The sequence below is a fragment of the Anas platyrhynchos genome, chromosome 12 (assembly GCF_047663525.1).
Source record: "Anas platyrhynchos isolate ZD024472 breed Pekin duck chromosome 12, IASCAAS_PekinDuck_T2T, whole genome shotgun sequence".
In the NCBI taxonomy this organism is placed as follows: domain Eukaryota; kingdom Metazoa; phylum Chordata; class Aves; order Anseriformes; family Anatidae; genus Anas; species Anas platyrhynchos.
Window position 1 is genome coordinate 14,620,690 of NC_092598.1, and position 23,262 is coordinate 14,643,951.

At 40.7% G+C, this 23,262-nt stretch overlaps 2 protein-coding genes across 12 annotated transcripts in view; one reads left to right on the forward strand and one right to left on the reverse strand.

Moving 5' to 3' along the window:
* Positions 1-23,262, forward strand: part of LOC101791976 (uncharacterized) — a 716,414-nt gene that overhangs the window by 197,784 nt on the left and 495,368 nt on the right. The gene's annotated exons all lie outside the window — the stretch shown is intronic.
* The window catches only part of MMP2 (matrix metallopeptidase 2), a 35,332-nt gene that overhangs the window by 7,711 nt on the left and 4,359 nt on the right, over positions 1-23,262 (reverse strand). Inside the window, exons 2-10 of the mRNA XM_027467059.3 lie at positions 22,487-22,713; positions 20,286-20,434; positions 18,065-18,193; positions 16,298-16,471; positions 10,178-10,351; positions 7,959-8,132; positions 6,658-6,813; positions 5,068-5,221; positions 326-462 (exon numbers count right to left, since the gene is read on the reverse strand). Coding sequence (XP_027322860.1) covers positions 326-462; positions 5,068-5,221; positions 6,658-6,813; positions 7,959-8,132; positions 10,178-10,351; positions 16,298-16,471; positions 18,065-18,193; positions 20,286-20,434; positions 22,487-22,713 — 1,474 coding nt within the window. The remainder of the gene's footprint in view (positions 1-325; positions 463-5,067; positions 5,222-6,657; positions 6,814-7,958; positions 8,133-10,177; positions 10,352-16,297; positions 16,472-18,064; positions 18,194-20,285; positions 20,435-22,486; positions 22,714-23,262) is intronic.

The following is a 23,262-nucleotide window of genomic DNA, read 5'->3' on the forward strand; positions in this document are numbered from 1 at the left end:
GGGTGAAACAGAGCTCCCACTGTTGCTGTTGGGTTGCTTTGTGTTTGAAGTCCTAATCCCTGTTTAGTTCTGCTTGTTGGTGAATGTATCCTTCCAGGGGCCTGTGGCTCCCCTGTGCTGTGGCTGTGATGGGGCTGAATGCTGGTCAGAGCCTCTAGACCCGGCCTTTGCTGGCACGGGGCGTTTGGGATCTGCCACCCCTACCAGCGGCTGTACTGGCTCCCAGGCAGGCCATGCCCTGGCCTGGTTACAAGTCAGAGGAAACCAAGCCGAACACAACACTTATGCAAATGACTACTTGCATTTTAAAGCTAAAAACCAGTACCTGAAAAAAATACAGCCTTCTCGTCCTGAGGGGCCTCGTAGACAGCATCAATTTTCTCTGGCAGATCAGGCCAGAATGTAGCAACAAGAAGAGGACCCGTGGGTTTTCCTCGAGGGTTTACAGTCCTCCACATGAATCTGAGCAGAACACAAAATTGTACGAGATTTACAATGAACTAATTCAGCAGCACATCTGTTTCTCATCATTCCTGGCAAAGGCTGGGTGCGCGTGCATGCATGTGTGCGCGCCCACATCAGCAGCAACACACACTTAAAACTGTTTTCCTACAGCAACTAGAAAGCCAAACCATTCACTTAGATGTGTGTTGCTGAAACGTTGCACGATGAGCTGCATGCTGGACTGCGGATGAAATTGCTTACGCTGATTGCTTTGGAGTTCGCATTGCTTTTTGCATCAGAGCAAAATGCAGTCTGTGCTTTGATTATACAAATAAACTCATTTACAGGGCATTTAAACTATTAAAGCTCTCCCACTGTTGTGTATGGAGCAGATGGATGAGTGTTGGACAAAAGCAGAGATCTGTATTCCATGAGTTGCTCTTGCAATGGCTGTTGTAGTGACTGAAAGTTCAGATTTAATAACTGTATATCAAACTGCTTGGAAGTGAGCTGGGCTGTAAAAGGAACTGCCAGCTCTAAAAATGTTCATTAGAGAAATGCAAAGGGTGATTTATTGGCTACTTTATGGATAAGTAGGATCATCATTTGATTTAAGCTCTAAAAAGCTGTAATTATCTTTAAGTGGCAGAGCTTTGTACTGAGGGCTTTTGGTATTAAAAATAGCTCTGCAGTTTCTTCATAGAACAAACAACTTTTTTCCCTCAGAAGAACAAAAGTTTTGCTGTTGTCATAAATGAAACTCAGCAGGTTAGTGATACCACTAAGTATAGTGATACCACCAAGCTCGAGCTATTAAATTAAAAGGTCAAACAGCTTTCACCATTATTATGTTGTTGAAGATCAAGATGCTACTGGCACCTTATTTTTTGCAGACTGCAAGTAGTCATTACTCATTCCTACCTAGAATAAGCAAATGCTTGAGAAACCAGGAGCTGAAATTGAATTTTGCTTTTGCCTAAAAGTTGGAGCATCAGTCCTAAATTCATTCAATAAATTGCTGTGTTTTTATCAACAGAAATTTGACTTGAAACAAACAACATTAGCTAGGACAAATAAAACATTTTGAAATGCATTTGCAAGTATAATGAGCTGCTGCATACTGAATTATGATAATCTGTAGTGTTTGATATGAAGAAGAGTGCAACTGGCAAAGTGCATCTTTTTTTCTCTTAATTAAAAAATACATATTAATTTAACTTGACATATGGTACTAATAATTAAGATAGTAGATAAACTTATTCTCATTTTGCATGCACAAATCTATTTTTAACATGTAAAAAAAATCTGAGCATATCCTATGATTTTCATTTAAAAAAGAGACAAAGAATAGAGCAGTTTGCTAATTGCTCTTATTTGTGACAGTTTTTCGGCATACACGAAACACTGTAAAAGGTAGTGATAAAACACATTTTGTACATCTCATCTTAGACAGAAAAGCAGATCCAATATATGAAATAGAAATCTGTGTAACAAATTTTCACAACACTTCTTTCCTAAAAGTAGCTCCTTAAAGGAAGAAGGAAAAAAAAAGCTCCTGTGAAAAGCCAGGTTACAGGATTCTCAGTCAAGTTTGGACCTGATTCATGGCTGAGTCAGCACTAATAATTGCTATCTGCATGAATTCAAAACTTTCTGGAGTCAATGGAGACTTGAACACAGGGTATTTTTAATAAAGCCCACATTTCAAGGAACTTGTTAAAATAGTGAGGTTTTCTGTGGGGAGGGAAGCTTTGTCAAAGTTGAATTTTCTTTTGTTTCTGAACTGGGTAAGAGGTATCTTTATTTCTACTCATGTCACTGAGGAAATGGTGAAATTAATTTTGCTTTCTCATTTCACTTTGAAAACGTTAAAATGTTTGAAGTCATTCAGGTTATATTTTAATATTAGGTTTGTAGACAAATTCATACTTTTAATTTTATATTGTGACATAATCAATGTCGTTATTATTACTTATTATGATTATGTGCAGTTATGTAAAGGGACCAAATCAGTTGGTCGTATTTAGACACTGGTTGCTTGGAGAATCCTGTGCCCGGTGGAAAGGCTCAACTGTTGGGTGTGTATTCCCTTTGATTTCTTTGGTTTGAGATGTGGTTTGAGGGGAAGACAAAAACAATTTTTTAAAAATAATTCATCTCATCCGACCTCCTTTTTGCTACTTGCTCCTTATGGCTGTGCAATGTGACAGTTGGGTGCTGGGGTCATTTCAGTGAATCATAGAAGTCACACGACATGACAGACATTTTGCTTTTTGGATTCCAAAAGTGAGTCATAATGTTGCTTGCCTGGTATTTTGAATGCCGCAAGACTGACAGGCAAACCCGTTCCAGAGGAAAACAATTAAACAATTGTCTGCTTTTGCTGAACGTTGGGTAGAGAATGAGCCAATTTGAACAGATTGGTTTAGTATTTGTGTAGTTCTTCGACCAGCTGAATGTGAAATACCTCTATTTTGTTCAGATTACAAGGAACACCGAATTGCTCTGCTGATTTAGGGACAGATTTCAAATGGTTCCTTGCTGAATCAAGCTGTACGTGGTTACCACTTTATCAAAGCAGAAGCAAGGTGGGGATCTGGCTGAAAATCAAGGCCCACGAGTGAGCAAAAGGACATCAGGATGCTGTGAATACTGTGGAACTTGCAAGGCTTTTTTATTGTTATAAGAATGTGTTTTTCTTTTTGAAAGCACTGAGATAAGGTAAATAATTTAACTCTCTGACTATGCTAGCAGATGTTTTTGCACTGTTTTTGGCAAACTTGGTAAGCCAGGGTGGTGGGGCCAGCTCTGCACTGCTTACTGGAGGGGCCCAGCACTGGTTTCCTGCGGGGCTGATCTGCTGGTACAGTGGGGCCCTTTCTGGGCCAAGAGAGGGCTATTGCTAGTCATTACTAGTGATCCAGGATCACTGGGTTGTAAGGAATCTGGGCCTGCTGCTGATGGGGCCCAGAGGAATAGCACAGAAGGTTTCCCAGGTGTCCCCATGGACGTGTTGAATGAATCCTTTTAGCACATAGTGGTTGTAATAGAAATGGTTACGTTAACAGTTCCCAGTTAGAAGAACTGAATCCCGGTTTCTGTATTGCTGAAACACCAAGAATGCAGTACAGATTGTAAACCCTCAAATCCAAAACAATCTGTCTAGGAGCAATGAAAAAGTGAGTTTTAATATGTCCATCAGCTTCAGATGCTTGTATATGCTAGGAGATGTTTGATATGGGCACATGCATTGAACATAACGTGGGCCCAGATCTTCAGTTGCTTTGGGAGAATGTTCAGAGCAGCTGAGGGTAAATGATTTAAAACTGGGCATTGATTTATGGCAGGGAAGAAAGAGCTTTCGTGTCTCTCGGGCATGCTGCTGCCAAGTCTCATAGTCTTTAGGAGAAGCTGTTCAGTGCTGAGCAGCTGGGCAATAACAGGGCCCTGGCAAAGGAGCTGCAGCTGTGCAGCCACCTTGTCCTCTCAGGAACACCTCTGCTCTTGCACAAGAAAAGCCTCTTGTGTCTTCTGCTTTGTGGCCTTTGCCCTCCTTCCTGCTCCCTATCCTAATCATCAGCATCTCTGATTTGTTGTTACAGCAGCCGTGAGTTACAGAATGCTGTTGTTAATGATTTTTGGACTTGGCCTGTATTAAATGTTTCAAGGACAAGATTTGCTGACAGATGTACATAATTGTGTCTTTAGGAACACAGGAAAAGGCCAGGCCCTCTTCAGGCCAGGCCATCGTAATGCCTACACTGAAGTTTTGCTAAAACAGTCTCTGGTGGGGGAGGCATTAGGGGTCATTGCCACTAGCCCTGGGTGGTGTGCTTCTTTTGGGGTGTGTTTTTGGAAGTTCAGATTAGAAGTTTTCCTGCAGTCAGATTTGAAACTTTCCTCCAGATTGCAGACTATATGGAATGAAATCAGGAAGGATCGTGCCTCCAGAGCTCTACTTCACCAGAAGTAATGGGGTTTCCAGTGCCGAGTTAACAGTCCTTGCAGTTCTTGCTACAGTCAGCATCCGGAAATATTTTATAGGGAGTGAATCCTTGTTTGGCAGGCAATAGACTGACTAATGCATCTCTTCCATTGCTAATTTTGTGATTAATATTACAGATGCATAAATCCCTAAGGATCTGGGGGGAGGGAGGGGTCAGATGTGGTTTGCATAAGTGTTTAGAAGTTTGGATGCTTTTCCCAGCTACTTGACCCTTTTGAGCTGGTTGCAACCCTTGTGTGATTCCACAGAAAGCAGCAGAGTGTGGCACCAAGGTTAATTTTGGCTCTCTAATAATTAAATTGGGTTGAGGATACCATGAGATCAGGCTCTTTTTGTGAGGCTACTGGCATTTTGTTCTGATCTTGGCTATAACTACTACCCAGTCGCTGTCATAGCATCTTGGCATGAGCAATCCCAGTGTAGGCAGAAGCCAGAAATCAAACGATCACAATTTGCCATTTCTTTCCCATAGGAGCTGATTATGACACATTGCTATCCCTGAGCACACAGAAGAAAAGGCAGAGGTTGTGCCCGATGATAACTTCCTAGATTTGACCAAATAGGTTTGACAGATTCCTCTGCTTGAGGCCCATCAGTAAACAACATATCTCACTTACCTGTCTTTGAAGAAAAATGTTTCTCCTCTAATTTGTGCGACTCCATCAAACACGATGTCGTGCTTGCACAGCTCTGGTGTGACAGGTCCAAGGGTAGGACGTGGGCCTGGGCCTGGGCCTGGGCCTGGCCCTGGTTCGACATCGGTGGATACTTCTGTAATGGTGAACAGAGAGAGCCTGCTACACTGAAAGGCAGCACCGGGTGGGTAACACGTGAACTCACAAAATTTATAGAAGGGGAATGATTCTGAGGTGGTGCTCAAAGGGGGAAACAACTTCAGTATTAAAAATTCTAATAAAGAAGGGTGGTTGCAAGTTATGAAGATGAATTTGGAACAATTTGTACGTGGCCTCTGTGTCTTTATCACTAATCAAAATGTGTTCTTTAGAACATGCTCTTTGCCATCAGGTTTATTTTATTTTGTTCTACTTTTTGGCTGTTTCTTAGACATCAGGCTACTTTACTTCACTAAACACAATGTGCATGTAGTGGGTTTAAGGTGATAGGAATGGAAAAAAGCCAAGTTTTTTTCCCCAAAAAGTTGTATTATATAGAAAGCCATTTGTGTAAGGGTTATTTCAGGTACAAAGAAGCATGAAAGACGGTTTTGTCTTGGTTTTTGAGGTGTGACTTGAGAAAATTGGGTTAAATTCTGAACTCTCTCAGTGATATGCTGTGCAAGCTTAGGAAATTCACTTAACCCTGCCCATGTCTCAATTCCCACTCTTAATTAAAGCACCCAAGAACAAGAGGAAAAAAAAAAAAGATTTATATCAGATTTTTGATAAAAAGGTCTCTTGCGGTAATCATTTTGGTGTATTCTTATCATTTTTAAAGTCTTAAATACTGTAGGATGTAGTCACAATTAGGAAGATATCTCAGTAGAAAAGGGAAAAGTACAGAAAGAGAAATGGTATGGATTTTCCTAGGCTGCTTAATTGACTGTAGTATATTTTTGCCTTCAGAATGTGGAAGATAGTAAAATGCAAAGGAATTATTATGATTAAAGTCCCTTCCATTTATATAAGTGTGTCTGTGGAGAAAGTAATGAATTTTAAAGATGTACCAGCATAAAAACACTTTCTTCTCCAGGAGCTTGCCAAATATGTTTACATACAGCTATCACCTTCCACACATTATCTGCAAATGTTATCGTGCCTGTACAACCTGAATGTGGGAAGTCAATGGGATCTCTTTTCCAGCTGGGAGAGGAAGCAAACCTCTTCCCCTCTTACAGACAGTTGCAGTCTGGGAAGCTCAGGGTGATGTAGACAAAAACACCCCATTGGGTATTTCAGGCTAGAGAAAACCATAACATTTCGTTGTGCTAGTAGAGGCAAGAGGAACTGGAATCTACAAGTTAGGAATTTATCAGGGGAGCTCTGGGGATAGTTCACTAAATTTGGTGACTCATTATCCTTAAACTGTGATACTTGCTTGGAGTAGGAGCCCTGCTAATAGCGTGAAACAAAGGATGTCTGTGGCGTTCATGATACTGGGCAGTATGAAATCCCCTGCAAGTTCTGAGTCCCAAATTCAGCCTGTGCTGTGTGCTCTTCTGCTGAATCTGCTGCTGAGGAAGGCCTTACCGTATAGCTCCTGGATCCCCTTAATGTCGTCCTGAGACAGTCGGAAGTTCTTGGTGTAGGTGTAGATGGGGGCCATGAGAGCTCCCGGGTCCTCGGAGTGCTCCAGTCCCATAGCATGGCCAAATTCGTGTGCAGCGACCAAGAAGAGGCTGTATCCTGAGTAACACAGAGTTAGTATCAGCTGCTTTGTGTCAAAAATGTACCGCACAGGTTAGTCATGGTCTTATTTTCCTTGCTATCCAGGAAAATCTCCTAATCATAAACACGGTAATTAGTAATTACAGTCTCTAATTATGTATGTCATAGATACACCCAGAAATATTCCAGTGGAGAGAGTCTACAACCTCTGCTGTAGCTGATGTTTGCTACAGCCTCACTTATGACTTTGTCTTAGTACTTTTGTGAAAAAAGGAAGTGTATCAAATCATAGATTTTTCTTTAAGCACAGAAGAATTAAACTTGCAATCTAGATCTCAAATCTTTTTCTGTCCTGAAATGGTACTGAAATGTTTAACAGGTCTGTGTACCTCTGTCTCTGAACAAAGCCTGAATCAGTGCTGTTGTACCAAATACTAAGTTAAAAAAAAAATCTTTTATCATAGGATGGCTTTTAATCAGTTATGTCCAAACAGTCTCTGAAATATGGCATTTATTTTCTTCCTAAAAGAGAAAGGGAAAATATTCAGAAGCCTGAACCTAGCACTTGTTTGTAGATGTGTAAAATGCCTTTTGCTTTATTTAATTTTATCCATGTTACAAATAAAGGCTAATATTAATGAAAATAACTTTAAATACTGATATTCACCATACAGACATAACATAAAGCTCCCTCCTTTTTTTCTCTTTTTTAAACATTGTTCTTCATCTTTAGCAATATCTGTCACAAGTGTTCATTGTTTACATTTAGCATTCGTTCCTAGTTTGTCCGTTCTTGCATAACTAGGGAAGTACTGTAGTCCTTGGGAGTTTGGATTTGGAGGGAAAAATTGGTCATGAAAGAAACACTTTTTCAAATTAAAAAAAAAAAGGGGGGGGGAGGGGGGAATGGTTTTTATATTTTGAAAATACACTTCCATTGCAGTTTTAGAGAAACTTAATGTTTCAGGCAGATGAGCCCTGGAATGACTTATTAAGGTTTTTCTCCCATTTGAATGTAGGGGTTTTGCTCAGATACTGGGTGGGGGAGAAGTGCCATAAACAGAAAGGAGTGATAGATGTGAGAATGAAATTGTAATGAGCGTGGTGCCGTCCTTGTGCTCCTTGTGCTGTTCCCATTGCATGACTCTGAGAAGCGGAGTTACCTTGGTCCGGACAGAAGCCCCACTTGCGGTCGTCGTCATAGCTGCTGGTGGAAGCACACCACAGCTTGCCGTCATTGCGACCTGCGCTGGTACAGGAGTCGTACTTGTTCCCAAGGAAGATGAAGGGGAACACGCAAGGGGCTCCCTCTGAATTTCCACCGACTGTTGACATGGCTGTGGAAAATGATCGGAAAACACATTGAGAAGGGAATCCCTTTTGTAGGATTAAGCTGATGCATCTTCTCCTAAGCTACACGTGAAAAAGAGAGAGAAAATCTGCAATCCTCTTAACTAAAGAGTATGATTAAAACTAATAGTGAAGAACAAAATCCTCTGACACAGGAAAGAGGCCACTGCAATGAACTTGCCTTTAGTTTTGGTGGCAAAGAGAACAAGCCCTGGATGCAGGTGCACAACTTAGAGAAAGAAGCAGTTAGTGGTTAATATCCACAAGCAGTTAGTTAGGTGTTCTGTGGAAGGGGATTGCACAGTGAGTACTTCTGTGGGGTCACTTTGATAATGCCTTTCCTCACAATGCTTTAAAGTGTCTCAGCTAGGTTTAGTGTTAGGAATGTTAAAGGACTACTGAGTATGAACTGGTTGGTAGTTGTCCCACTGAAGTACAAGCTTTCAAGGAAAAAAGTGTCCTGAAGAGTAGTCAAAATGTCATCAATTCCTGATAATTGATGACATTCTCTCACAGAATAGTGAGACAACATTCAAACATTCTCTCACAGAATAGTTATAAAATAGGGTGGCTTTTTTTTCTTTTGACAATACTAATGCAAAAACTTGCAAAACTTTCCCGCAACTGCTTTCTCAGCTGTACAGTATATAGCAGTAATATATAGGAAAAAGCACTTGCCTATGTGCACATACAAATATTTTCTAGAGGGAAGAGCATGAAACTAAATAAAAAATTACATGTTCAAGTAGGTATCACAAAAAATATGTCAGAAATATGAAATTCATTTAATTGAGTTAATTAAATAGGAATACTATCTAGGAAGGACTTTGTTCGGAATTACAATTCCTTTCAAATTATAGTCTGTCTTCTTAGAAGGTACAGAAGAGCAGCACAAAGGTAAAGCTGGTTGTCTCCCTGATTATTATTATTTATTGATCATTATTAATTAATAAGCCAGGAAATAATGAGCACAGCTGCCAATAACAGTTTATACCGGGGGGGGGGGAAGGAGGGGGGAACAACTTAAACCATTTTGTTGTTCCAGTAACAGAGACTCTATTATCTAGGAGTTTTGATGCATTGATTCCAGATACATTGGTTCTTCTGCTTGTTGGACCATGCTTTAGATTTCTACCTTCCTAACTATGTAGCAAGTTATATTGAGTTTGATCCTTTATATTTCTATTTTTTTTAATCATCTGTAAGGTAAAATTAAAGGGTTAAACCTGGATGTCAGAACTAATAAGAAACCAAACACTGATACAAATCCACAGTTGAAATTGCTAGGCTGTTTTCAAAGGACTTGAAGTACAGGGTGCATCTGTGTGCTCTCAGCTGGCCTTTGTGCCAGCGGTGGGCTGAAGTTTATGGTCTGTCATGTATGATCGTAGCTGCACCTTGCCTCTGGTAAAAGGCTGAGATTTTAGAACTGCAGCAGCTAAATAGCTATGGCTATAGCCTATATCCTAAACTGAACACCTGCCAAGCTATAAATTATTTTTGTTTTTCCACGTAGTAAAATTCAAGTTTCAAAATATCAAAAACTGTGAAGAAAGCTGATGTTTATTTTCCTGGGTAAACCATTTCCCTTAGTTCTCCCGAGCTGCTCAGAAGATCTATTAGCTGGAGCTTACCATACTAAACAGGATTACCTTTTTTTCCAATGTAAATGTTAAGTGTTACTTATTGACAGGTATAAGCTAAAATATCAGCCATGGTTTATTCTGTCACATGAGACTTCTCTTCCAGGGCCATTAACAAATTGTAGTCTACTCAATGAACATTCCTATGGTTCCAGGACTTCCGTGTGTCCCTTGTAAGTCTGGTGTAGTGCTGTATGCTACATGCAGTATCCTTTAAATAGATTGCTTGTCTTAGTTGCTTCCTTGGCCACCAATGGGGAAACTGCTTTACTCATTGACCTTTACATGCTCTGGTGTATGTGTAAAACAAAACAACAACAAAAACCTTCAATTTTCATTACTTAAACCAATGATAAATGAGACTGTTCCACAAACAACGTTCCCCTTACCAGTCTCTGGACAGAATCCATATTTCTTATCTCTGTCGTAGTCTTCAGTGGTTCCACACCATCGGTATCCATCTGTCCTGCCTTCTGTTGTACACTGGTCATAGGACTGGCCTTGAAATTTAAAGGGAAATTTGCACGGCTGCCCATCGCCGTTGCCACCCATCGTAAAAAGTGCTGTTGGGAAACCAAAAGGTGGAGATGTCAGTACCCAATGCTCAATATCCACAAGGAATCATAATGTGCCAGTGGTGACGTGTGAAGGTCTTGACAGTGATTAGTTATGCGTTGTGTGCAGTGCTGTTCACTTAAAACCTCTATTTTACACCAAAAAGGAAATGCTTTGAGAAGAAGACAGGGGCTGTTACAGTCTATCAAGTAGGGGAATGAAGAGCACAAAGGAAGACCTTGCTATAAGTGAACTTGGAATGAAGAAAATCTAAGCTGTTGGAATGTTAGCTAGGATGGTAGACATCGTACAAAACCATGGACAGGCTAGATAGATTTTCCTAATTGTCTTATGCTTAAGTTTTCTGCTTCTTTAAGATGCTGGCTTATGGCAGAGTTAGCCAGATGATATATCCTGGAGGCATTTCCCCTAGGCTTTGCTTCTCACTTCCAGAGTCCTTGCAGCTGGGCTCAGGCGCTCCCTAGATAAGCAAGACAGGAAGAAGAGGAGTCCTGCAACCCAGCTGAACACTGGGGGCTCCTCCTGCCTCCTGCTTTGTCAGGGTCCCCAGTGTAGCTGAAGCAGCCATAGGTCTTCTACGGGGTGTTTGTTGTTTGTGCACATACACAGACAGCTCCCCAGGGCTCGCCATTGAGAATCACAATTCTCTCACGTGGGTGAAGAAGGATAGGTTAGCCTGAGCCAGGAGTTCTGGGACCTGTTTGGGGATTTTAGTAAATTCTCTGGAATATCCAGTGGAAGACAGATATACATGTAATATTGTACTGGTTTAAAAAAAAAAGTCCAAATGGAATTCTGTGAAAATGCAGATGCCTCAGAGCATCTGATGTCTCTTGAATCTGCCTGTCTCTTCTCCTGGCCACTCCTTCAGGAATCCTCAGTGTCTGTGAGTGCCACATGCTGGTGGGAGGAAGCCCTCAGGGCAACAAAATGGGTCAGGCCCTGCACTGAACTGAGACCAAAACAAATCCTCTGTACAGCCATATGCTAATTCTCCTTGAGATTTAAGAACAGCACCCTGAAAAGAAATAACTCTGAGAATTCCCAGTATAAAGAACACCTAATGTGGCCTTTTTAAGGTGCCCAGGGGGTCACCTCTCTCTCACTCCCCGTTTAAATCCAAAGCTAAAACCCAAACACATATGCAGGAAGGCTTGCTAATTTGTTTATAACTTTGCTGTTATCATTTCTGATGACCAAAAAGCTCTTGTAGCCCCAGTGTCTTTGTGTAGGTTTTGATGGCTTTTGTCTTTGCTTAGTCTGATGCACTGCTGGGAAGAGACATTGTTTATGAACAGGCTTCACTTTTTAGAGTAGGGATAAATAAAAAGTCAAGACCTTTCCAGGCCGAAGGGCAACTGAGAATGGTTCTGATGATGGGATGTTGTGACACGAGTGATTGATTCACTTTGCCTTTTCCACTTAAATCAGTAATTGGCCACTGCATCAGGGGCATGAACCAGCAGGCTACTGAAATAAGTTCCAGTCCCAGTACGGAGAGGACTTGGACCCTGCAGGCCTGGCTCACATGGGTGAGTTTGCAATTCTGATCCTGCCAAGCTCTGTGTCCAGCATCCTTCGTGTGGAAGCAGCCTCAGAGGTCCTGTCTCTAGGCAAAAGGTGCTATCTATCAATGTAACTGCAACACACACTGTGCTTTCCCCAAAGAACAAGCTGCAAATGTAACAGAATAAAAGAAAAATACAAACAAGTTAGGGAACATACTAACTAGAATTTGTTTATACTGATTGGAAAAATGCATTTTTTTTTTTTTAAATGATAGATTTGGAAAGCAAAATTAAGCTGAGTTGTTTAGATGACTCATTTACCACATGAGCTGCTTCCAGCTCGAGACCTGGCACGCTCTGTATTTTAATGGCTTATTTTTTTAGGATTGGTTTAAACATGGCTCAGTTGCAGAGACCATATAGAAAGTTGGTCTTGTACTGCTTTGCAAGGAGTCCTTCTGAGTCACAGTCAGAAGACGACTTTTAATTTTGCTTGAGGTAACATCATGTGATGGTAACCTCCGTGGTTTAAGATTGCAAAGATGCCCCCCTGCTCCCTGATTAACTGGAAGAGGCTTTGCTTTAACATAAACAAAAATTAAGGAGACGAGATCAGTTTTCCCCAAAACATTACAAAAGGTTTAGTGACGTGTAAGATCTTAAAAGGGCCTGACTCTTGCTCTGCATCATGCCAAGTTCAACAATTTAAGAATTAGTAAAGTTCTACAGCCGTGACAGCAGATTCAGACTGGACACTGCTAATCCGTGAGCTGCACTGGTGGTTCTTCCCAGAAAAATCAGCCTCCTGTGATGCAAGGAAACCTTGGGCTGGAAGGCTGCTCAAAACCCAGTGGCACAGACCCAAGTTGGAGGTAGCTGCAGCTGTGTGAGGTGAGGGCTCTGCCTAGGAGAGCAGGCAAGCAGCAGTGCCAGGCTGTGAGATTGGTTTCCAGTGCAAGGGGAGGTATTTGGGCTGCTGGGCTTGCAGAGGAATCACCTTTTTCTGTTGCTCCTATTCAGGACACTGCCTGGGGTTCTGAGCTGGTCTGAGCCAGCCTTCTGCCTTGAATGAAGATCTTGGTGTGAAAGATGGCATAACAGGGAAAACCAAGCTGGGTTAAACCCCAGCCACCTCTCGGCGATGTGTGACCAGCTGGTTAGGGTTAGGGTGGGCATCTTTCCTTCATAGGGGAGGTTGTGGAGTTAGGCAGTTAGCAGCAATGGTAGGTGTTGGAGGACAAAAGTTAGGAGCCCAAACTCCCTGTAGTGTTAGTGGAGTTTGGTAGAGTGATTCAGTGCCCTTTGATCCTGTACGGCAAAGGAGAGGTTCCACACATCTACGTAAGACTCATGTAGTAGGTGGGTAACTTTCTGCTTTCCCTTATTCTGCTTTGGAAACAGATAGTTGAATCAGGCTACAAAATTAGGATGCAGACCTGAGATTAAGTTTAGAAAGGCCTGGTGCAGTACCACAGCCCTAAGGAAAATGTTTCCAAATGTGCAGCGTGGCATATTGGGAAGAACTGAAACTAACTTTGGTGACTTAAAAGGCGGAGGAACAAACACTGACAACTAGGAATGTTGCCCCCAACACAGGCTATATGATGTAAATCCTTCCCTATCTGAATTTATTAGTAGGGGTTAGCAAATGGAGTCTTGGAATAATGAGTGAACAATACTGCTCTGAATTTAATAAGAAACATCTGTGCATAACTGCTCAAGGATCTTGCAAAACAATTACATCAGAAACAAAAGGCTGAAACCCTTCTGTTCCGTTTCAGAAACCTTGACACAAGCATTTCCAGGAACACCAATTTTTTGAACCAACTCTTGAACAACTTACTGAGAGTGCTTCACTGCTCACATTTTCTGTCTCATCTGATTCTAGGATTTTACAAAGGTACCAGTCATGGTATGTGAATTTCTGTTTGTCCAGCTACCTATAATGTGGGCTTCATTCCTTACAGTATCTGAGGAATGAAGATACAATTTCATGTGTTTTAAAAGAATAAACCCACTTCTGCACTTTTCCAGCTGGAAGGATTAACCTTTGAGAGGGAAGAGTTGAGGAAATATGGGGAACGAAGGAGATGACAAAGTTTGAGGAAAGAATGATTCTGTGGTCGTGTGCGTGCATGCAATTTACTCAAGTAAATGTTAGGCTAAAGAGGCTAGTTCTGAAAGGGATGTAGCTAATTATATATATATATTTTGATTAACTGAAATCTGTTAAAAGTTCATACCCCTGCTTGTTTACCTGCTATAGTCCTAAATAGCTGTTATCGAGAGCTGGGATCTACCACGGTGTGACACATAATGAGCAATTAGGTTTTTGGAAATAAAAAACAAAACAAAACTTTTTTTTTAAATCACAGTAGGGCTAGAAGACTGATTATATTCCACAAGAGATTTTCTTTGCCAACTGCTGCCATGATAATACAGAAAAACTTATACTGGAAAGTGTACAATCCTGAAACTGAACTTGAGAAATTCCCCATCTGTTTAGTGTTTGGCTACAACACTAAACCAGAGATAGCAAAGAACTTTTGAAAACAGGGTATGCAAACTTTTTCTACACATGCATATTTGTGATCTGTTAAAAAAAAAAAAAAAAAAAGTGTACTTAACTGACACATGCAGAGTAACACACACATGTGTTTCTACAGTATTTGCTGAGGCTTCCTGGGACGTGTCAGGCTGTGCTTGTGCATTCTTGTCCTGGCAAAACCCTGACCATGTCTCATTTTGTTATCTTGGCATTTTAAGCATCACTATCTTTCTTTAAGAAATCTGCATTCTCTTTCCTCCTACTTCATGTAGCCATAACATTATAAATAAGTTTAGCGCTGTTATTCCAACCAGGATTAGCACAAGTCTAACGGAAGTTCCACTGTTCTGTTTTGATCTCTTTCATAGCCCTGCTATTACTTGCTATGCGCTAGCAGTAGCAGGCAGGAGTTCTAGTGATGCTGTGGGGCCATTGCTAAGAACGTCAGGTAACAGGAGTGAGGAAACACTGCCTGCTGCCAAAAGCTGGTAGCACCTGGTTGCGTACAAAGGGCAAAAATGGATGTGGGAAACTGCAGTATGGGGAGTGTATGGCAATGCAGGTGCCAGCACTGGAGCTGGCAATCAGGAGATGGCACAAATGGTTAAAAGCCCCTTCACATCTCTGCTCTTCTCTCTTCTAGTAAGTCAGCACTGCAGCTACAGCTAGTTATACTTCATTGCTTCTCTAAAGTTTTCCTGCTGTGTGCTATACAGAAGATCAAACTAATGCTTGCACAGTAATGAATTAGCTGAAATCTTGTATCCAGTGGGTTCATAAAGACTTTCAAGTGTATGAATACACTCCTGATGCTTAGCAGGAAACACATTATCATATAATTTCATGTTAAAGATAATGATATTATGTGTATTTTATATAAAATTACATCTGTGTAACGGCACTACAGACATTGTCTAATCTACAAATGAGTGTTTCCTAAAAGTCCGATTACAAAATAAATTGCTTGTAAAGCCAAGGATTCTGTTCAGATTTCAAAAAGCTGGAAATTCAGTATGATTTTAGCTGTCTTAGACCCACTTTTGTACAGATACTGACACAGAGTTAGGATTTCTGAAATACAGTGTTCCTGTACCTAAAGTGAGCGACTGGAGCTGCTCCATGGGTAAGAGTCCTAAGGCAGGCGATGAAACAAAACCCTGTACACAAAACGTGAGTGCTCTCCTAGCTAGCAATTTGCAGTGCGCCAATTTATTAATGACTTTGTACCAGCATTGACATCCACTTGCAATTGAATCATTTTCATTTTGAAAAGCAGTCAAAGGACATTTAAAGGGTTGTTGTGACACTAATGGTGTCACGTTGCCCAAAGAGGGCTCCCAGACTCAGGTGGCCTGGGCTAGCAGTTGCTAAAACTGGTCACTTGTTAGTGAGGTTACAGAGACTTGGCTTAATGGGGTTCCTCCTGAACTGTCAGGCTTTTTCAGTTGCTGCTCTTGAAGGAGATGCCATTGCAATTGTTAGTGGAATGGCTGGTGATCTGGGGAGAGATTTCGGTCCTTTAGTGTGCTTTATCTCTAAGTTTGTCCCTATCCTTATTCTAAAATGTGGTTGGTTGCTCCCAGGTTGTGAAACGGAACCTTTGTACCCCTGTTGTATACAGGGGGCCTGTGTGCTTCAGGCACGCCTTCAGTGTGTCCTTGATTTTAAGGAGAGGACTGGGCCTTGCGTCACTGTCAGTTACAAATTCTTCTACACCGAGGGATTCTTTAGGGAGTGTTAAAACGGAGATATTAAAGATCAGTAAATCTAGGTCTACCAGAAAGGAACTGGAAAAAGTACAGAGAGAAGGGATAAACAAAGCAAGTAAGGACCAACCTATCAGGGAGCAAAACATTTGAAAAAAAACTTCTACTTACACTCATGGGGACAGAAGCCATATTTGCCATCTGCATCAAAGTCTTTTGTTGTGGAACACCAGAGGAACCCGTCGCTGCGTCCTGCGTCTGTGCAGCTGTTGTATTCCTTACCATTGAACCAGAAGGGAAACTTGCAGTATTCTCCATCTGCGTTTCCATACTTCACTCTAACCACTGCAAAGAGAACAGATGCAATGGGGAAATTAGTCACCGACCAATATCAAAATTAGTCTCTGGACCTGTTTTTCTTTCTCCTATTTTTTTTTCTTTTTTTCTGGAGAATACTGATACAGAAATGTAATGTGGATTTCCACTTTGAAATTCTGTATGCTGTTAGTCTCTCTATTGGCAAGATGATCAGAGCTGAAATAATAACTGGTAATTTTGAGAGAATTACATAGATATTACTCATGGTGAAGTGTTAGAATGAACAGGCCTTAAAATCAGCCCAGAAAAATATATATGTTGTTGTTACTATGGCAATGCAAACTTATAAACATGCCATTAATACATTTAGTAATTTAGCCTCTTTGGTAATGTGGTCTAAAGTGTTCAGTATAGCTTGAAAGGTTCCAGTTGAGCATGAGCTTGACTATGCCTTGTGCCTCATAAACCACATCGGTATTTGCAATTTGACTTGAACAAGATCTGCTGCACTGGGGGATATGGTGGTAATGCAGGCACACCCAGCTCCCAGGTTTTATTTCCATTTGTCACACGTAAACATTTTTTTCTTAAGACTGCAGTACTGGTGCTCTAGCATACGTTACTGTACAAATAACTTGCTTATCTATAGCACTTCTAGTAGCAGGAACTACTTAAGCAGTATGTCCAGTGATACAGAAAACAGTTTCCTCCTGTTCGTTATTGTTCTGAGGCAGGAATCCAGCCCAGTTACTACAGACACCAGTTGAGGTTCTGCTAAAGCCAAAAGAAAGCCAAATAGAGGGAATTTGACTATTTTGGTATTGAAGTTCAATTATTTTTTCAGTGGGAGGACTGCTGAGAAAACTGGATTTTGAAATGAAAAGTAAACATGAATTTGCATTCTTATTCTAAGATTTCCAATTTATTTTACAGTAAGAGAATTATAATTAGTAATATATGATTGCGGTGAAGTCTAGGTAGAATAAAATGTTCCAAACTACTAATGCTTGGTCTTGTTTGTCTAGGTCAGGTGATGGTCTCTGGACTTCAGTTGCTTCATTGTAAAAGGCAGTGGCCAACTGCCTGCTAAGGACACTTGGAGTTGTTCTTAATCCACTCGGCATGAGGGATTTATATTTCATTTGTTTATGACAAACACCATGAGTATGTACATTTCTTATTCAGGCAGATGGTTCCATTTTTAAAGACTGGAGCCACAGTTTAAGTCATTGTTAAGGGGAGGTCAGCAGGAAAGTGCTGGACAGTCTGCCTCTTAAAAGTGAACAAGGTATTGCCGCTTGTGCACTGAAGCATTCAAAATCACAGTCCTGGCTTTGTACTTTTCCCACCCTTTGTGCAGCATCAGGCCTGTTATTAATTCATTTTTTTCAAGGGGTAATGGTAGAGGAACAGAAAGGGAAATCCTACGGAACAGTCAGGGATTACATAAGCATTGTGTAGAGAACAATTTAAATTGTGTGAATTAATATTCATCTGTAGGAATATTTTCCCCTAACATTTATTGATGCATCAATGAAAATATTTTAATGCAGTGCCTGAAGCAGCGCTAAAGCAGAGCAGTCAGCAGATCATATGTTCTGAAGCATTTAAGTTTGGTACCTTGCCCCTCTCCAAGAGTCCACAGTTCATCATCATCAAAATGGGAGTCTCCTCCAATTCCTGGCCCTGGCGCGAAGGCGTGAGCCAGGAGACCGTCTTTGCCATCAAACGGATAACCATCGCCATGTTCTGCAGGAGAAAGGAGACAAATAAAGCAGTTTCTAATGACCTCAACTCTGTCAGAGTGTATACATGAATAATGATTATCGTATGTACTTTCCCATCCAAGGGAGCAGCAGAATATTCTAGTGAGTGGTATGGGCTGGGCTGGCAAGACTGAACTGGAAGTCAGGAAGCCAATTCTTACAGAGAACATTAAGTGACAGTCCTGTGGTTGTCAGGGCATGTTGTTTTATATATCACAAGTATTGTGGAAGGGACTCAAAGGCTGAGAAGAGCAGTGAAATGTAGTACATTGGATGTACGACTGCATGCACGCTGTTACTTCTCTGTGGAGACTGGTAGGAGCTATAAAATAAATGTTGTGAATGAGAGAGATTTTTTGGAATACTTGTTTTGGTCCCCAGCACAGACTTTAAGGTAAAGGAAGACTTCTTATTGCAGGCTGCTTTTGTGCCTCAGACTGCTGTGCTCTTTTCTTTGCACAGGTTACTGACTATTTAAGCAGGAAAGTAAATGATCTGCATGTTTCTCAGCAGTGAGCATCTGGAAAGCTAGCTCTTATTCAGCGCCCTGCGTCCTCTGAATGAGCCTATCCCTCTTCCACATCAACCACTCCAAGGCTCAGGCTGCTCACAGGGCAACAGCATTTTAAGTAGCTCTCCTGTAATTGCACTGTAGGCTTTTCTTGGAAGTACACCGCATGTGGGTAAGGCAGGCTGGCAAGGGCATAACCCTGGTATTCATAGCTTCCCCACCGCAGTGACCTGTGCTTCAAAGCTGGCTGCCAGCATCTCCAGTTGCATCATTTTAGGCCTTTTGGTCTGATGGCTTGCCATTTAGCAGAAGCCTTCAATACACAGGCTTGATTCTCTATTCTGTTACACTGATTTCGTGCTGCTGTCAGCCTCTTAATACTAGTTCAGTTCATTCATTTCAGTAGGCTACTGTGTCAGTTGTTCAGGGAGTGAGATTTTGACATGAATTTAGATACTTCGCTCCCATGCTTTGCTTAAAAATGAACAGCATTGGGGATGTCCCAACTCCTGTGAATCTGTAGGCAGTAAGGTGATAAGGATGAATGAATGTGGGAGAAACTCCCCCACTATTTCTGAGCTGAGTATAATCAGCAAGTACTGAAATCAGCAGGAACACTTCTGCTTTTGTAAGACTTCTTTCTTGTGAACCAAGCCAGCCTGGATGAGGATCTGAAGTTTTGGGTTCTGTACAGAATCTCTGAAGCTTTTGAGGTCAACTCATCAGTAGCTAAAGCAAAGAAAACCAGCTTGAAATGGAGGCTTTTACAAAGAGCTCTCTTATTCTTTGAACTGTTCACTTCACTTCCCAAGTCTACCTCCCAAGTGACTGGCTGTACAAGTATCTTCATTAGTATTAAAAATTCTATGACTGCCTGAAAGAAGCTAAAATGCCTCAGGTATACACTGAACAGTTATGTATGCTCTTTCAGAGGAAACCAAAAATAATTGAGAAGGCATGTACAACTAAAATGAATCAAGTTGCTCATCAGCTGAGCAAAAGCCAGAATTTAGCTTAAGATCCATGTTTTGAAATTTTTCAAAACCAAAGAATGTATTGAAAGTCTTCAGTTTGCTATGCTAAAGAACAGAGACCAGCTATGGAGTTGAAATTGAAAGGCTCAAATGCATTTTTAAGGTCCCATACGTTAGGACCTCTGCCGCTACTACTGGAAAACTGAGCGTGGAGCTACAAATGAAGGCTACGATGGCTTTTCATTCTTTTTTGTGGCGGGATGCCAGCTCGCATCATCTGAAGGTCTGCACCAATATTTCCTGTTTTTATTTCTGATTTGTAAATTTAAAAATAAAATGTTGCCCCTAGCAATTCTCTTTTGGAAAGATAAATATAGAATAAGGATATTGTATAAATATTTTTCTCTGACTCTCATATATAAAAGAAAAAAAGTGAAATTAGATCCTAGCCTGTGCAAGCCAAGTGCAAACTAGGACAAGGTTTGCCAGAAAGGCTCACGGGTACTACTTATTGAGGGTAAGTCATTCCAATACTAAGGATTAATGAAAGGAACAAAACCAAAAACATATGGAAAAACAGAAAAATATACCCCATCGGCCAAAATTAATCATAATGTCTGCTTCTCCATCGTGTATTCGGTTAAATCTCAGTGGTGTGACGTCACTCCAGACTTGAAAGGCTCGGGCGAAGGCATCATCTACTGTCTCAGGATCCAAATCCGGGGTATAGCCTATAATCCTTTGAGGTAAAAGGAAGAGTTAAGAAACACATAAGCCTCCTCCCAGTATTTGTTGCTTACTGATTTTAATGCTGAACAGACTTAGAAAGGGGTTAAGAGGTAACACTGCTCCATGTGAGGTCTGGACTTCACGCTGCTTCAGAGGCGTGTTTAGATGTGGCACTTACTATTTATTTTCCTTTGGAATCGACACAGCACCATGAATTATTTAGACAGAGGCTGTGAAAGTTGCGTGGCATTGGCCGTGCACAAAATATTCAGGGATTTGCATCGGTGCTGGCAAGACAACACCTCATGTTCTTTCACTTGGTTAGATGTGAGACTGACATTTTTGGGACCTACATAATGAGCTCACAGGTCATGCTCTCACTTTAGACCTGAACATACCAGCACATCCCTGATTCATAAGATTTAGCTGCCAGAAAAAAAAGCTCAATATAATTTTGAAAGTCTCAAGGCTGGATTGTTTTTTCTCTAATAACAAGAAAAAAGCAGCCCTTCTCCCTCACCTTCATAACTAGCTATGTATTGTTTTATGCCAAGTGAATATTAAGTCTCCACCAGTGCGTTGGTTACACTGGTGGTAGGATATATGAGGAAGCACAAGGTTAAAGCATGTGGGATAAAGCCCTACACCTGACTTAAAAAAAAAGGAAAACTCATATATATATATATATATATGTATTTTAATATATATGTGCTGATTGGACTTATTAGTGCCTTGTATTACAGCCAGCTTAACAGCTGTGTAAAGAAAAGTTTCTGACCCTTTTCTGCTGTTGTGTGTAAGGGATGAAACTACTTCACGCATAGGGATAACATTATCAGAGGAGGCATGGCAGCCATACGGAGCTGTGAGAGCTGCCACAGGTTTTTTCAGCATTCATTAGATGGTCCCAGAATGCAGGATGTGTTGAGTCGTAACTCGTGAGGCAGCAGCACACCAGGTCATGCACCTAAGACAAATTTGCTGTTTGTTCTCTCCTGCCAAAGGTTCTGTCCTGGCCCGCTTGAGCCAATGGGATGTTTTTATTATGGACTTCAGTAAGAGCTATATTGGTCCATAACCCTCTAGGGCAAGAGTTAAAAATGAAAATATGCTGAACCTATTGCAATAGGTTTGCTTTAAATCATTGCACCTGACCTCTAACTGCTGCTCACATCTATGTGCTTGGTCTGTGAGGCAATTTTGAGGCTGCTTAGATCCCCAAACAAGTGTGTGATGGCACATCCTTCTTTCATTGGGGCTGATATCCCTGCATTTGCCATAGTACAGGGTATGGAAACAGTGGATTAATTAAGTGTGGTGCTTTGCCAGGCTGTGGCAATTGACTGCATCTTAGCAATTAGAAATTTCTGTGTTCATAAATGGGCATTTTTAAACTCTTAGAAATAATACATGTAGTGGGCATACTATTTTAATACTATATTGCCTAAGTTTTCATGTTCCTCATATTGTTAGATCATCTGTTTAATAGGGAAAGATCTTAATTTTAAATTTTGGTAGCAATGTTTGCTCCCTTTGTTGCATGCTGCTTTTTTTTTCTCATTGGCTGGTCACTGAAGGTGAATTTTATTTCATTGGGTTTGTGATTGTTTAATACTGTAAGCTGATAAACAATGTTTTATTTTAAAGTTTATTTGATGATCTCCATTTTTATGGCTGCTGAATGCGGAGGACTTTGTCCTCCTCCACATCCTCTACAGTTTGTAAGTCCTGCAGTCCCACCGAGCAGATGGGCAGGTAAGGTACTGCTGCTCTAGATCCCGTAGGATGCTTGCAGCAGAGCAGAGAAAAACAAAATCTCTTTAGTCCCAACCAGAACCGTAAAACTGAGCTGTAGATGATTATTCCTGAACCTTTACAATTAGCAATTTCAATGTTTTCTCAAGCATCTAGGACTTATCCAAACACAAGGAGATCATAATTCAAGTAATCCTCTGTAGGCTGCTAAACAACTCCCCCGCTTCAAAGTGCCTTGTTCAAAGGCAATACTTCTTGAAAGTGCTCTGGTTATGTACGAGTAACACCCTGCATCGTCAGGCAGTACCTGTATGTTATGTGGTTCTTTTCCCATTTTGGCTTTCTTGGAAAGAAGTTGTAATTGGCCACATCTGGGTTACCACAGCGGGGTTTCTTCATTGTCTCAATTGTATTTTGATCCAAGTCTCCTGTTTCAGGCAGCCCAAAAAATTTCTGCATTTTCTTCAAGGTATCTTTCAGTACAAATAAATTGCAATTGTCTTTTGGGCATCCATAGTACTTATTCAGGTATTGCTTGAAGGGAAAAAAAATAGGCACAGAACAAAAACTTTAAGATTCATAAAAGTGATGGGTAATCATTACAAATACAAACTGTGATTTCATGTTAGCTTTCCATCTGTAATTTGTAAGTTTTCTTTTCAAAATTCTTGTTAGTAACTGAGAGACCAGCAGAATTGCCTTAATTGACACAAACCATCCTTGATCACACAACGTTGCTAATTAAGCAATCATTTCCACTTTTAGCTATCACCTTTACTTAATGAATTGCTTTATTAATAAGTAGAGCATAGAGCTTTAATGTAAAACTACAAAGTAAAAACGAGTTTATCTTTTTTATAAAAAAAATAAATCTGCTTACAGTTTTAGATTTGGTGTATTTTTTTTTTTTTCCTGGAAGACTCTGAGGATTATTGAGAAACTTGTCAAGTTAAGGTATCAAAGCAATCACACAAATGAGAGCACATTAATTGAAAAGGAAAAAAAAACAAAAAACAAAAACCAACACAAAACAGCATTGTTTATTCAAACCACATAAAGCTATTTAAATGTTGTGTATGTTTG